This window comes from Typopeltis vanoorti, chromosome 3 (genome assembly GCF_054136105.1).
Source record: "Typopeltis vanoorti isolate ZY-2024b chromosome 3, IOZ_Tvanoo_1.0, whole genome shotgun sequence".
NCBI lineage: Eukaryota > Metazoa > Arthropoda > Arachnida > Uropygi > Thelyphonidae > Typopeltis > Typopeltis vanoorti.
The window spans coordinates 55,377,746-55,393,338 of NC_143551.1; the positions used below are offsets into that span (position 1 = coordinate 55,377,746).

At 34.8% G+C, this 15,593-nt stretch overlaps 1 protein-coding gene across 4 annotated transcripts in view; it reads right to left on the minus strand.

The window, feature by feature from the left end:
• LOC150108164 (CDK5 and ABL1 enzyme substrate 2) overlaps window positions 1-15,593 on the minus strand; it is a 272,612-nt gene that overhangs the window by 229,021 nt on the left and 27,998 nt on the right. For 3 of the 4 annotated variants that reach the window (XM_090390623.1, XM_090390621.1, XM_090390620.1), the window contains exon 4: window positions 4,807-4,893. The exons of the other annotated variant lie outside the window; for it this stretch is intronic. In XM_090390623.1, the coding sequence (XP_090246749.1) occupies window positions 4,807-4,893 (87 nt within the window). The remainder of the gene's footprint in view (window positions 1-4,806; window positions 4,894-15,593) is intronic. 4 annotated transcript variants of the gene reach the window in all.

A 15,593-nucleotide genomic window follows, 5' to 3' on the forward strand; every position in this document is an offset into this window, starting at 1 on the left:
AATATTGCAAAGATTGTAACGACAACTCAAGAACTTCTGCAGTGTTGAGGAAAACAATGACAGTAGTGATAAAGAAAGTGGTAGTTTCATTGCATAATCCTTGATCAGATCACATATGGATTGCTGTGTTCAGATACGGTCATCCATATTTGAAGGAGATGAATTTACTATAGAAAGATTACAACAGTAATAACAAAAAAATTATTGAGACTGCAGAACATTGGTTTAATGTGAAAAGGTTTTGGGGTGAAAAGATTGGCGGCAGTTTACTGCATTGGTGGAACCCTGCTCCAGGAAATTGATGAGGCACGAGATTTAGGAGTGTTGGTAGATAAGGAATTGAAATTTAGGGGACACATTGCAAAAGTGACCAAAACAGCTCATCAAATCACTTGGTTGCTGAAGAATACGTTGACAAGCAGAGACAAGCAGGTTATTGTTCCTCTGTATCGAGCCTTGATAAGACCCCATCTAGACTACTGTGCTCAGATTTGGTCACCTAGGTTTCTTCTTGATGGGGAGAAGGTGGAGAGGATCCAGAGGCGAGTGACCAAGATGATAGCAGGTCTGTGGAATGAACCGTATGAGAACAGGTTGAGGATTTGTGGGTTGCAAAAATTGGTTGATAGGCGGAGGAGGGGAGATATGATTGAGACATTCAAATTACTGAAGGGTTTCTATAAAATTAATTCAGAAGATATTTTTGAGAACAGGGCTGGTTGTGGGAGGACTAGGGGACATCCATGGAAACTGGGCAAAAGTGTGGTTAGTACAGGTGTTAGAGCTGGGTTCTTTACTTTTAGAGTAGTGAATGAGTGGAATGCGCTCCCTGAGTCTGTGGTGGATGCTGTGACAGTGAATGAGTTTAAGGCGAGGTATGATAGATACTGTATGAATGTCAAATAGTTATGATGAATATGATTTGGGGCCTCCCTCGATGAGTCTAATGACTCCCTGGAGTTGCCCGTAATAATAGTAATAGTAATAATAGTCTGGCCGAAAGGTGTGATATGATTAAGACATTTAAGCTGTTGAGATTTTTACTGGGTTGATACTGGGGAGATTTTTTATATGGCAGAATGAAAAGATACAAGGACAAGAGGCCATACCTGGAAGTCACAAATGAAAGTAGTAGATAAGAAGTGAGTTGAGAGAGAGTATGAAAGTTTAACACCCCCAACCGGCCACGACGTCCAGCTAAATCTGGATACAATTCTGTAACACCTATTGAAGAACATGGATAAGAAGTGCAATTTTTTCTCACTATTTCATCCACCTCAGCCAATAGGGAGGTTAAGGAGTGATATAATAGACTTTGTGTTATCTAAAGGTGGACCTCCTATGATGAGTCTCATGACCCCCTGAGGTGTAAATAATAATCTCCTGGTTGAAAATAAAACTGCTTTATTACATTCATTGGAGGCAATACATTTTGGATTTCTGGAGATGTGCGCATGCATGTGTGTGTGTGTGTGTGTGTGTGTTTGTAATAATAATTATACAAAAATAATCTGAGTAATTCTTTAAAAGACTTATTTTAACATAGGGGAATCTTTTAAAAAAAAAAGCAACTGTTTAGAATGGGATGGTAAAGAATAGGTCTTTCCTGTAGTTTACTATGTTTCAGTTGTATCAATTCACAGCTTGATTTCTGTAGACAGCAGAAGGAAAAAAACCTTGAGCAGAATGGAAGAAAAAATGCTGCTGTCGTCTTATTTATTAAACATTAGATGACAGCACCATTTCAGAATCTACTGAAATAAGTAGATTCCGATTAACTGGTTCACTAGTTAATTCCACTGAATTTCAGTACTTGTCCACCACCACTCCCAGATCTCTCATCTCCTCTACCTCCTTCAAAGTTTCCCCACCAAGTGTATACTTTGCATCCCATCGCTGCTTACCAAATTTCAAAACTTTACACTTTGCAACATTGAACTGATAGTTCCATTTATCTGCCCATTCATGCAATCTATTCAAGTCCTCCTGTAAGGCTTGACTCTGCATTGCTCTTCCCAATCTAAGCAGCTGATTTTTGGGACAAGTCTAGAAGAACAAAAACAAAATGCAAATGCAAATGCAACAGGAATTTGATTAATTTATTTGGAACACAATGTCATTTATTAGGATCAGCCAGTATTCTCTTTCACATGGAGTGTTAGAAAAAAATACATAATCTTGATTCAAAAATTTAGTGCTGATGAAATGACGCTATTTTATCATTTTTCAAAGGAAGCAATGGGTTGTGTAACAGTGTTATGCTTCTCAAATCTATCAGGAACTGATAAATGAAAGCTGTTAGTTACTGGGAAAAAGGACCAAGTCACTATCATGCTAACAAAACTGTGTGGATGACATCTGAATTTTTTTTTTAAGAGTTGGCTGATGAGCTGGAACATACAAAATACCAATGGAAATCAATAAAAATTTTACTGGTTCTTGACAAATGCTTGTAATGTTACAAGCATTACAGTTTATGGCTGATAGCTGATGAGGAATAAGCAACAAGACCATTCAAAACTATTTTGTTCACTGAAGTTTTAAGCATTTATTCATGGATAATCCAGATATGGCCTAAGTGAAAATGACAATGTCTCATTAGATGCAAACTATATCAGAAGCCATGAAGGGTTTGCAATCATTGATGATAGTCTTCAATACTATAATGAAAATGAAGATTTTGAGGATAAAATTATGTAAGAAATTGCAGAAGACATTAGAAGAACAAGAAAATGATGAGGATGACACTCCCGAGTTTGAAGAAGTGACTACCCAGAATGTTAGAAAATTTATTAGTAGATCATGAATCTATTTCATGCAGTAATATCTGCACTGATTTTGCTCAATTGCAGTCAATCAAAAAAACCTAACAGGATACATTGGATCAATTTCTAGAAGATCATTAACTGCATACATCTTTAATATGTATATAAATTAAATTATTTTTATGGCAAACATTTTACTTTAATCAAAGCCAATTGTTTAAGTTCATCATACATGTTAGTAATTTTGCTATTCAATAAACAAAAAACTTGTATTTTGTCATATGTACATATACCTTTTAAATTCTTCATGTGCAACTTTGTGTAATTGAGACAACTGCTTCATTTGGCCAGATTATGCTTATCCCTGATATGGTCCAATTAACTGGAATCAACTGTACTTTAATATGGTATTTGTAATGTAACCAAATGTAATGATAATATATTATCATATACACTTTATAATATATAAAGTGTAAAACAAAGAAAATAAAATAAGAAAAAAAAATAGATATAAAATGTTTAGGCAGGTGAAATAAAGAAAGAAGTGAAGAGAAGGGAAGAAATATTTAAAAAAAACTGTTTAGTTTTTTCACTTGGTTAGACTATAATAAATTTAGTTTAATCCTTTATCCAAGTGTAAGCAAACAAAGTTTGCACCTGAAGCATCTTCAGGACTGAGGCAACTTGCGGTAAAGGTGGACTAAGCTCTCATCACTTGTCTTAGTATCTCCCATAATGCAAATCACTAATGCTATGCATTAAGGGAAAAAGCCAGAGGTGGTGATACTAAGGAGGAAGTAATAGAGAAGTCATATTTACCTATACAAGTTGCCAAAAGGTGTCTCACCTTATTATTAATTTACTCTGGATTAGAGAAAGATGTTGGAAGTTTTTTTCACTTGGTTAGACTATAATAAATTTAGTTTAATCCTTTATCCAAGTGTAAGCAAACAAAGTTTGTGCCTGAGGTATCTTCAGGACTAAGGCAACTCATGGTAAAGGTAGACTAAGCTCTCATCAGTTGTCTTAGTATCTCCCATAATGCAAAGCACATCTCCTTGCAGACATGTATAATGCTATGCATTAAGGGAAGGGCCACTACCCAGACCGGTTTCGACCTTTACTGAGGTCTCGGCAACATCTTTCTCTAATCCAGAGTAATTTAATAATAAGGTGAGACATCTTTTGGCAACTCATATAGGTAAATATGACTTCTCCATTACTTCCACCTTAGTATCACTACCTCAGGGTCTGGCTCCCACTGACGAGACCTCAATAAAGGTTGAAACCGGTCTGGGTAGTGGCCCTTCCCTTAATGCATAGCATTATATATATCTGCAAGGAGATGTGCTTTGCATTATGGGAGATACTAAGACAAGTGATGAGAGCTTAGTCCACCTTTACCACGAGTTGCCTCAGTTCTGAAAATACTTCAGGCACAAACTTTGTTTGCTTATACTTGGATAAAGGATTAAACTAAATTTATTATATGAAACAGTTTGTAACTTATTGATTTTTCACACTATATGAAAAATGACAAGCATTTGTACCTATCCTCAGGTTTTACACTCCAAGTCAATGTGAATTTTTAAAATGCAGCAGAGTAAAAATAAACATCAGTAACTGTATATGCAGCTGCATAACTTAATACAAATAAGTTATTTTGTGTTGAGTATGTTTTAATTAAATATTATTAAACTTTTTTTTTTTTTTTTAGAAGTTCTCTGTATTCTGAATCAAACTGCTCTGTTTCTTAAGTGAATTAATTCCATATTTAATTCTTTATCCTAACTGATTTTCAACATTAAGTAAACTAAGTCACTGGGCAGGCTTTTCTGGATAAACAGAGCTTGCTATTTAATAGAATTCTTATTTATTTTGTTTAAATTAAATTTCACACCAAATTACTAACTAGGCAGTAAAATATGTAGTTAACTTCCTTTAAGAAAGAGAATGATTTCTCAAGCAAAACTGTTGGTAACAGGTACCTATTTAGGATCTGATTGTGGATCATTACCTCTATGGGGTATAAAGAATTTACCTTGCTGAGCCATGTGCGTTGTGACGATTATAGGGCAATGCTGAGAAAATAACAAATGGTGCTTTCATAGAGGACACTAACATGACCCTGCGAAGGAGAATACAGAAAAGCTAAGGATTTCAAGCAAACTTAAAATAATTAAAATACATATGCATTAATCTTAACCTTATCTTGGTGATTTAATAAAATCATGCTTATGGAATTTACAAACAAAACAATGTGACACTACTAGCATATACTATAAAAATATGCAAAACTAATTATAACTAAGTATATTTTAAATACAGCAAAACCCCGAAGTTACGCAGTAGGTGGGACCAACAAAAAGCGCGTAAGTCGAATTCGCGTAACTCGGGGTATAATTTTGCATGTAATTTATATATACAAACATACAATTGGGACCAAAGGTTTACAAAATCACCTATATTTTTTAAGAAATATAATTATAATTGTAGTTTTTCGTATATAAAAAAAAGAACGTTATTTCGATGGTTTTATAAAATCTAATAGATTCGTCTGACGGCATAATGTCTTTTTCTTGTCACGCAAAATTTCTTCATAGCAAGCTAATGATTTTTTATTCCTTGCCTTGTGGCTACAATTCATTCCTCATTAGAATCTATGTCCTCCAAAATCTGTAAACCTTTCTTTTATGATTGTTCTTACTGTGGATTCCTGTAGATCAACTTCTTTGCTGCTCACAAATTTTCATTCTGCCTTCAAAATCCTTAATAATGTTGAGTTTTGTTTCCAAAGTCAATGTTTTTCTTTTCTTGCTAGCTGTAGAAGAATCAGACTTGCTTCTTTTGGATGACATTATTATTTTTTATGTGATAAAATTTTTATCAAGAACATAACATTAAACAATTGCAAGGTTTGTAGACTATAAAAATCGTGTATGAATGGAGACTGTGCGAAACACGTCAGTACTTGTTCACAGCATGTGCGACACTGGTGAACGCGGCCTGCATCTGAAAGATGCGACTAGTGGTGAGGCATGAAGCAGGATGGGAATACGTACATATATGAAACCGCGTAACTCCGGATTTGCGTAAGTCGGGATATGACTGTATATTGTTTTATATAGAATCGACACAAACACATGCATGTGTTTGGGTCAATCCTCCTAGAAAAGACTGGTAACCATATCTATAGCAGAAAAGAGGCCTAAAGAGCTTCATTAAGAATCCTTAGAAGGAGGATAATCTTATTACTGTTTTATAGAAGTAGAATAACAAAAATATCAATTAAAAAAAATAGGCTGCATATCAGAAACAAGAAAAGTAAAATAATGTATAAATTAAATATTACATATTTTTCAGTGAAGTAGAGAATCAAAAGAGAAAGCTAAAGTAGGTATAGAAATAATAATACATGGGAATTTTCAAAATAAAACAAAATAATGGGAATATGTATCTGAAAGAATACTGAAAATAAAAATAAAATTGCAAACAAAACTCTAATATAATCACTGCCTATAATCGTGAAGAAGGAAAACCAAAAACAGAAAATAAAGAATTTTATGTAATACTACAGAAAACTAAAAAAATATCATCAGTTGAATTAATAATACTAGCTGGAGATTTAAATGTAAGGATGTATGGATAACAAATTGAAGGCGAATTAGCTGATCTCATAGAGAGGTAGCAGGATTTTTTCCTTCTGGAAACTCAGGTTTTTCATCCCACATACAGTCAAATCGGCTAAGAGACCAGATGCAATTTACAGACAAAAAATACTTGTTCCTGGTGGCGATGGTTCGTAGATGGCATTGTATGGTGATGGTAGTTATAGCGTCATAGCGTGTAATTCGAGGATTAAGTAGAGGAAAAGGTAAGTTGTGTGTAGTGGAGTACTGCATGCTCTCCCATGATGAGTCCAAGGATTCCTTGGAGTGTCATGTATAATAAAAACTAGATGAGAAAATGTTGACTCCACAAAATATAAATATAGTGAAAAACCAATATAAATAGAAATAAAGACATTTAAGATGGAATTATTACAAGATGACAGTATAGGAAGACCTTACCAAAATGTCTAAAAGAGTCATTTCAAGTAAATATTATCAGTAATGAGGAAGACATAGATTCTTATTTGGAAAAATTCAAAATGAATATTAAACAAGCAGCATATAAAGTACTGGGACAGAAACAAACTGGAAAATACAAAATACAATGGACTTCCTGGTCTACCAAAGAAATAAAGCACTATCGGAAACCAAAAAAAAAAAAGGGCATTTAATAAACACAAGACAAGACTAATAGAGTCAAACATGAAGAGTATAACAGAATAGAAATGATTAACATCTGACCTCCATGAAGTCAGAGATTCATCGTGGGAAGTACGCACTATCACATACAATGCTCATCCAAACGTGCCTTAAACTGATTCAATGTGTCATTCACAACACACTCAGGCAATGCATTCCACTCACCAACCACTCTCCGTACAAAGGCCCTTCTCCTCACTCCTCTGCTCACACTCTCCTTGCACAATTTCCAGCAATGGCCTCTTGTTCTACACCCCTCTCCCATTCTATGAAAAATCTCCTCCATGTCAATCCATTAACCACCCTTGACTAGCTTATATGTCTCAATCATATCCCCCACCCTCCTCATATTAACAAGCTTTGGCAATTTACGTTCTCTCAATCTGTCATCATACTCCACATTCCAAAGACCACTGATCACCTTTGAGAATCTTCTCTGAACTCTTTCTAATATATCCTCATCACCATGAAAACCTGATGACCAAATCTGTGCACAATAATTTATATGAGGCCTGATCAAGGCCTTATACAATGGCATCATAACTGCTTCATTTCTGCATATCAGGGTCCTCTGCATCTTATCTGATGTGACGTCTTTATAACTTGTGCAATATGGTCTCTGAATTTCAGGTACATGTTCCACCATCACCACTCCCAGATCTCTCATCTCCTCAACCTCCTTTAAAGTTTCCCCACCAAGTGTATACTTTACACCTCATCACTGTTTACCAAATTTCAAAACGTTATACTTTGCAACATTGAACTGACAGTTCCATTTACCTGCCCATTCATGCAATCTATTCAAATCCTCCTGTAGGGCCATAACATTTGCTCGACTCTGCATTGCTCTTCCCAATTTTGCATCATCTGCAAACAGCTGCATATCCCTAGTTAAACCCATCCCAATATCAATATCATTATCAAACTGACCCCCTGCGACACACCACTAGTGACATTCCTCTTTCAGGATACTGCACTGTCATATACAACTTTCTCACAGCCAGTATCTGACCCAACTCAGAAGACTGTTATCCAACCCCATCTGTTTCAATTTATTTAACAGCTTGTAATGTGACAGTCTATCAAAAGCTTTTGCAAAATCCAAGTACACCACTGTATATGCATTTCCCCTGAACAAGGTATTTGTCACCTTGTTATAGTACATAAGTTAGTAAATGATCTCCCCTTTAACAAATCCATGCTGATAACCACATAAAATACTGCTGTTACAACCCATTTCTTTATCCTACTTCTCACCAATCTCTCCAGTACCTTCACCACAACTCCAGATATACAGAATGGCTTATAATTTATAGCAATAGCCTTATCACCACCTTTTTTAGCACAAGAATTTTACCTTCCTTCCACTCCCTTGGAACCTGTGCTGTTGTAAGACTCTTATTAAACAGGCATGCCAATGCTACTGCAAATTCTCTGGAACATTCCCTTAAGACATGTGGTGATATGTCATCAAATCCTATCATCTTAGTGACATCAAAGTTATTTATTTCGTGAAATATCTCCTCACAATTAAGCTATCCTCTCCTATATCCTTTACACGCAAGTTGCTCATGAGTCCACCCTGATGAAGAAAAAATACCCTTATAAACTGATCACCGAATACCTCAACAATGTCTTCTGTGGCAGTTACCATTCTACTATTTTCACTCATTAACATCATCTTACCATAATCAAGTACGGAGAATGATCTGAAATCAAAGAAAAGAAATTTCCGAATACATAAGCATATCACATAGAAAGAGAATGATGAGAAAACAATTTTAGCGAATTGTATATTATACGAAAGCGAAATAAAAATAATGATGTCTGAACTCATTATTACATCCAGAAAACACAGATGAAATAAATAACAGTTTAATAGAATCAGCCATCATCCATATTTTGGAAAATATCAGAGATGCATGATGCCTAAATGGACAAATAGGAAATCAGCTGCAACTGATGTAATTTATAATGAAATGCTAAAATACGAGAGTTAAAGAAATGACTAAAAATGTGAGAAATTTAATTAAACATCTTTAAAAAAAAAAAAAAAAAAAAAAAAAAATCAGCTAACGCCTTTTATTTTATTTTATTTATTTATTTATTTTATTTTTTTTATTCCCGTATATACGGGAGTAGGCAAGGCCATTTAGCCCTATCTAACTTTTGGAGACTGAGTGGGCAGTTCAATCTCCACTGGTACCCAATCAGAGACAGATGGCCCAAGGCTATCACTAATTAAGCGGTACGCAGTGAAGAGAGACGGCTCAAATGTGCCGCCATCTCGTGGTCTCTAACCCTAACACAATATATTTAATGTCTGAAATAATGTGGGTTCTACGGTCGATTTTCTTGAGTTTACAGGACGAAAAACCCGAGTTTCCGGGAGGAAAAACCTGCTTGCCCGTGCCAGAGATCGACTAACTGGGGAACCGGTCGAAAAAAGGCTTAGAAAAATTTCCTCTAGTCGCCGACTAGACTCGAAACCAAGACTTCCTTCGTGCGGCCTAGCGCGATGGTGTGCAAACGCCACATCCACTGAGCTACACAGGCTCATCTTTAAGGAAAGATTCCCAATGAATGGAGAATGAACAATTACAATACCAATATTTAAAATGGGAACAATAAACCCAAAAACTATCAAGGAATAAACTTATTGTATACCCTGTGTCCTAAAAGAAACCGAACTTTTGATAGAAAAATAAAACAATCATTTTATTTATAATTATAAATAAAATAATTTATAATTATTTTATTTATAATCATCATCATTATCATCAAATTCCTGCCATGTACCCTCAAGGGGGTGTACAGGATATGATAGTACTACATGAAAAAAAGTACATCATTACTAACTTCCTATCTACAATTTTCCTCCAAATCAGTCTGTTACTTGTCAAGACTCCAACATTATCAGATCTTATATTTCTATCGTCTAAGGCACTTTGTACTGTATCAATTCACCTATATCTTGGTCTTCCTCTGGGTTGTTTTCCTGCCAACCTGGCAGAGAAAACTTGTTTTGCTAATCGTTCCTCGCCCATTCTGTTTAAGTGACCATATCACCTGAGATTATCTCTGCTAACGCATTCCTGGATGCTGACAATGTCAAGTTCTTTCCTAATATCCTAGTTTTCAATATGATATTGCCATTGATGCCATCTGTTCATGCCTCTAACCTTTCTCAGGACTCTCATATCTGTGGTCTCTAGTCTTTGGTCAAGTGTTTTACTTCTGACCCAGCTCTCAGATCCATAAGTTAAAACTGGTTTGAACACTGTCTTGTATACAGCTAATTTAGTGTCCCGACTAATTTCTCCCTTATTCCATATGAATTTATTCAATTGACTTCCTACCATACCAGCTTTGTTGATTCTGTTGTCTATTTCCATATTTAATTTACGATCTTCACTAAAAATTGTGCCCAAGAAGCTGAAATGTTTTACTTGTTCCAGAGGTTCTCCGTTCACAACACAGTTGACATTTTCAACGATTCTACCTATTTTCATTGTCTTTGTCTTTTTATTGCTGACCTTCATACCATATCTATTACAACAGTTATTCAATTTAGTCAGGGAATCTTGCAAATTTGTAGCGGATTTATTTAGAAGTATAACATCGTCCGCATAAAGCAAACAGCTGACATTAATATCTCCAATTCTGATATCATGTTTAATACCACTTTCCTTCACAATGTGATCCATATAGATAATGAATAACAGAGGGGATAATGCACATCCTCGTCTCACACCAGATTTAACATTAAACCATCTTCCTGTACTTCCTTCAATTCTAACTCTGACTTACAACTCAAATAAAGACTAAGTATTGCTAAATATAATTTCCAATTGACACCATATAACTGTAGCGTATTGAATAGCTTCTCTCTTGGCACCTTGTCATATGTCTTTTCCAGATCGACAAAACTTAAATACAGATCTTTGTAATATTCCCATGCTTTCTCAACAATTTGTCTTAAAGTGAAGATCTGATCCTGACAGCCTCTATTTGGCCTGAATCCAGTTTGTTCTTCACCAAGCTTTTCTTCCACAATTCTTCTCAACCGTTTCTCAAGTATACTTGCATAGATCTTGCTAGGAACACTCAGTAGGGAAATATCTCTGTAATTCTCACATTCAGTTTTATTTCTATTTTTATATATAACTACTATTAGAGCTCTACTCCAATCATTGGGAATTCGTCCCTCTGTCCAGGCTTTCTGAACTATGCAATGCAGCCACTGTAAGACTCTTATACCACCATACTTCAGGATTTCTGGTCGAATATCATCTACTCCTACTGCCTTTCCACATTTCAAGCCTTTAATGTCTTTTTCTACTTCAAGTATGGATATGTATTCCTGACTGTATGCCTGTTGAGTGTTTTTTACCACTTCGCTATCACTGCTTGTTTCATTTAGCAGTTTTTCAAAGTAATTACTCCATACTTCAAGGATATATTTTTCTCTCGTTTTCATGTCACCTTTATCATCTCTAACTCCTTTTACAGCACTCTTTCCTCTTTCTAAGCTTCTTCAACAACCTTCAGAATATTTTGCCATCTTCTTGATATTTATTTTCTATGTTCTTACCAAAGTCCTCCCATGACTTTTGTTTAGCTAGTTTTACACAGTATTTAGCTTTCTTACATTTGTCTCTGTATTCTCCAAGAGCACAAGCTGACTTATGAACTTTTGATATGCTTTCTTCTTTTCCTTCACTGCCTCTTTAACTTCCTGTGTCCACCATGGAGTTCTGATTTTTCTATCCTTGCAGGCAACCTCACCACATGAATTAATCAGGGTTTTCTTCAAGGTTTGCCACTGAATCTCCAAGGTTTGGTTCCAAGCATTGAAGAAAACCCTGATTAATTCAGATGAAGGGATCACTGGAAGAGAATCCTGTCATACGTTGAGGACTCACTGAATGTCCTGGATCTAGTCAGGTCATACTCTTTAGTTAATGCTATGGTTAATTTCAACTACCAGTGTTGAAGCACATGGTAACTACCTGTTTCTTAGTGAGTTTATCAGTCTGTGAAGAAAAAATTCATGCATTTTATAAGTGATACAAAATGATTTATTATTATTATTTTTTTTATTAATAAAGCATTTTTTGCTATGTTTTGGCCTCTAATAATGTCTTGAATCACTTTTTACAAAAAAAGCAACTAATTTCTTCTCTGCCATTGAAACACATTCAATATCATAAAAGTCTCAATAAGATAAAACTTAGGATGGACATGAAGCAAAATTTCAGAAAATATCTGCATCAAAATCCTTAAGGTGTATTAGATATAACTACATTAGTGCACTTCTGAATACAGATTGGTCCAAAACATTGTCGAATGGACAGAAAAGTGATGTCAGGTGACATTGGCAACTCAAAAACAAGTGAAAAATATTTAGGTTAAAATCAACATAAAGAAATATTTTTGGAAAATAAATACTTCTTTCTCAATTTTTCAAGTTTTAATATCCACTATTATGGTAAAATTCTGCATGATATTCTGCAATTACCACTGTCCACTGCATGTCTATTTTAGGTTACTGTGTTGCGACTAATTCTGTTTTATTTGAGTTAAAACTGATGAGTGCATTTTTCAAGTCCTGGTCCACAGAAATATTTTGTTAAAGTGAATAATTTCCTATAATCAATTTCTTTTAGCATAGCATTGCACCTGTATGACTTTGATCAGAACTTGAGTGAGTTTGTTATAGTGTTTATTATTGTGAGAGTTAAACTTAATCATGAGAGTGGCAAGTGTTCTGTAAGAGACTGCAAAAAAAGGTAAGAAATGAAGACAAGAGTACCACAAAAAAGAATCAAAGATCATGAGGGTGATTATATAAGGACAAAACACCTTAAGAATAATAACTGAACAATCTGGAGTATTTAACTCTCCTTAATATTTACAGTACATTACAAATCTGCCTTTGATTTCCTCGTTAGAGATTTTGTGTAGATCTCAGAAAAAAAGTTATAATAAATTCTAATGCTAGGTATTGCATAACGAATAGTTATCACACCTTTCCAAACTATATCTGGTGTACGACATGGAAAACTGCTATTTTCCTTGTTATTTATGCTAGCGCTAGATAATGTTCTAGAACAGATAGAAATGACAAATACCAGAGGAATATTATGTAAAATAAATAAAACCATGGGTGATCTAGATTATGTGAATGATGTATGTCTAATTGCTCACAATATGTAGATATTCAAAATAAAGTAACCAGTTACAAAAATCAAGAAGAGTTGATTGTTTGAAAATAAATACAAACAAAGAAAGAAATGAGAATAGATGTGAATAACAATGTACCAAGGAAAATGTAAAAATTGAAACTGCTTCAAATATTTGTTATCTCAATAGTGTTTTATCTGCAAATGGAGGAGCAACTAGAGATGATATAAAGATTCAAAAGACAAGAGGTGCACATGCTAAACTTAAAAGATTATGGAAAATGAAAAATATTCACACAGATAGAAAAATAAAAACATTTAATACACATATTAAATAAGTTATTTTACATGGATGTGAAACATTTCAAAGAAACCTACAAAGAAAGTTACAAAAATTCATGAACTGAATGTTTGTAACTTTCTTTTCATAATCTCTGCAGGGCATACTTTGGTGGTTTCAAATTATCATTATCTTCTTTTGAAAATTATCACATTTACAAAAGAAGAAATGAGCAAAAACTCAATGTTAAAATCAGAAAACAAAACATTTAGGGGAATGGACATACAGGAATGCCTCATTTTATAAAGAGCTAAGATTCCCAGCCTACTATTCATGAAGGCGAATTTAACTCTTTTTATGTTATTTCTCTTTTATTTAAGTTTAATTCTTTTATTCAATTACAAAGGCCTCAGTAGCTCAGTTGGCTTAAATGAGCCCTTTGGCTGAAAAAACCTGGGTTCAAATCCCATTTATGATGTGGGCAACCTTTATCAAGGTGTTTTTAATCAAATGGTGAGTTAGCTGGTCTCATATGGTAGTGAAGTTTTTTTTTTTTTTACTCCCAGAAACTTGGGGATTTTTTGTCCTTAAAAATAGGCAAATTGGTGCCCGTAAACACATACGTCTACAGACATAAGACACTCCTGGAATAAGGATTAACCAACCTATTCTGTCAGATCTTGGTTTTGCAGTGAATCGTGAATACTGAATCGTAATCCTTGTAGTAAAGTGTGGGTCTACAGGTGAGCATAAATCAGGACAGGATGTTTACAATGTACAAATGCTAATCTTTTGTTTAGTCTGAAGTAAAATTATAATGTATTTTAAATGAGATTGGTTTCTTCAGTATGAAAACAGATCTCTATGAGTTGGTAATTCTGCAATTTTTATAAAGAATTATGGTTATTTTATAATTATTTTTAGTTGATGTTTATAAATAACATAAAACAATAAGTTATAAATTAAAGTAAAAATACTGTATAATAGCATAATGGAGAAGCATTAATGAGATGGGCCTGGGTTGAGGAACATTTGGATTGATAGGCTCCTTGTCCTTTTTGGTTAAGAATTGCAACATGGAAGCCTGTTGGGCCTTTTTCCTCCTCCCCTCCCACATGCTATATGGTTTCAGAGCATTTGTAACAGCTTTTTGGATGGAAGAGCTGCATTCCCAGTCAGGATCATCATCACAGAGAGAGATTCACAGGCAGTTTGTAGCTTTGTTAAAGCTTCTTTAAGTGCATGGATCCTTGAGTGACAAAATTTCCTGCTCATCCTCCTTACTGTCCTCTTAACAAGTTGTACTGTCAGCTCTCCAAATCTTCCTTTAAAAGTCACTTTCTAAAATATTCTAGCAACTCACTGACATTTTAAATAAATCATGAGTCACTTCTGAAACAGGCTTGAATTCAAGAAAGTCAGGAATTGCATCAGGCCACAATTTCGGCTAAATACATGACCGACACTTCTTCTTCAGACTGCTGCAATGTTTGTTATGCACTTCCAGTAGTCTTGCACAGACAAAGAATAAGATGCTTGTATTGCTTTGACAATCCCTCTGATGGTTATGCATAAATACTGGTCTCATATGGTAGTGAAGGCTTGAAGGCTGAAATAACACCCTGGACAATTGGCTGCAGAAGTGAAGCACTGATTGGTGGCAAATAAACCACCTTAACATCCAAGGTATCAGTATATAAATCTTCAAGGTTTATCGGATGCCCAGGGGTCATTGTCAAGGACTAAAGCAACTTTATTAGGCAAGTTATTCACAAGCATGGGTGACCAGGCAAGTTATATGCCTGGTCACCCATGCTTTTTTTTTTTTTTTTATTAGAACAACAGGCAAACGAGTCTTAGAAATGCTCTTCACACGGCACGGGGTATCTCTGCATGGTACACTAACAGTGGTTTTAATTTTAATGTGCCTGATGCATTGCCACCCAGCAGCAGCAATGTAAGCCAGTTTTTTGCAGCTTTAAAATAAGCACTGGATTTCTCTTCAGAGGCTATGTATATCCTACTATACATCTTTTTCTATAGACCCATCTCG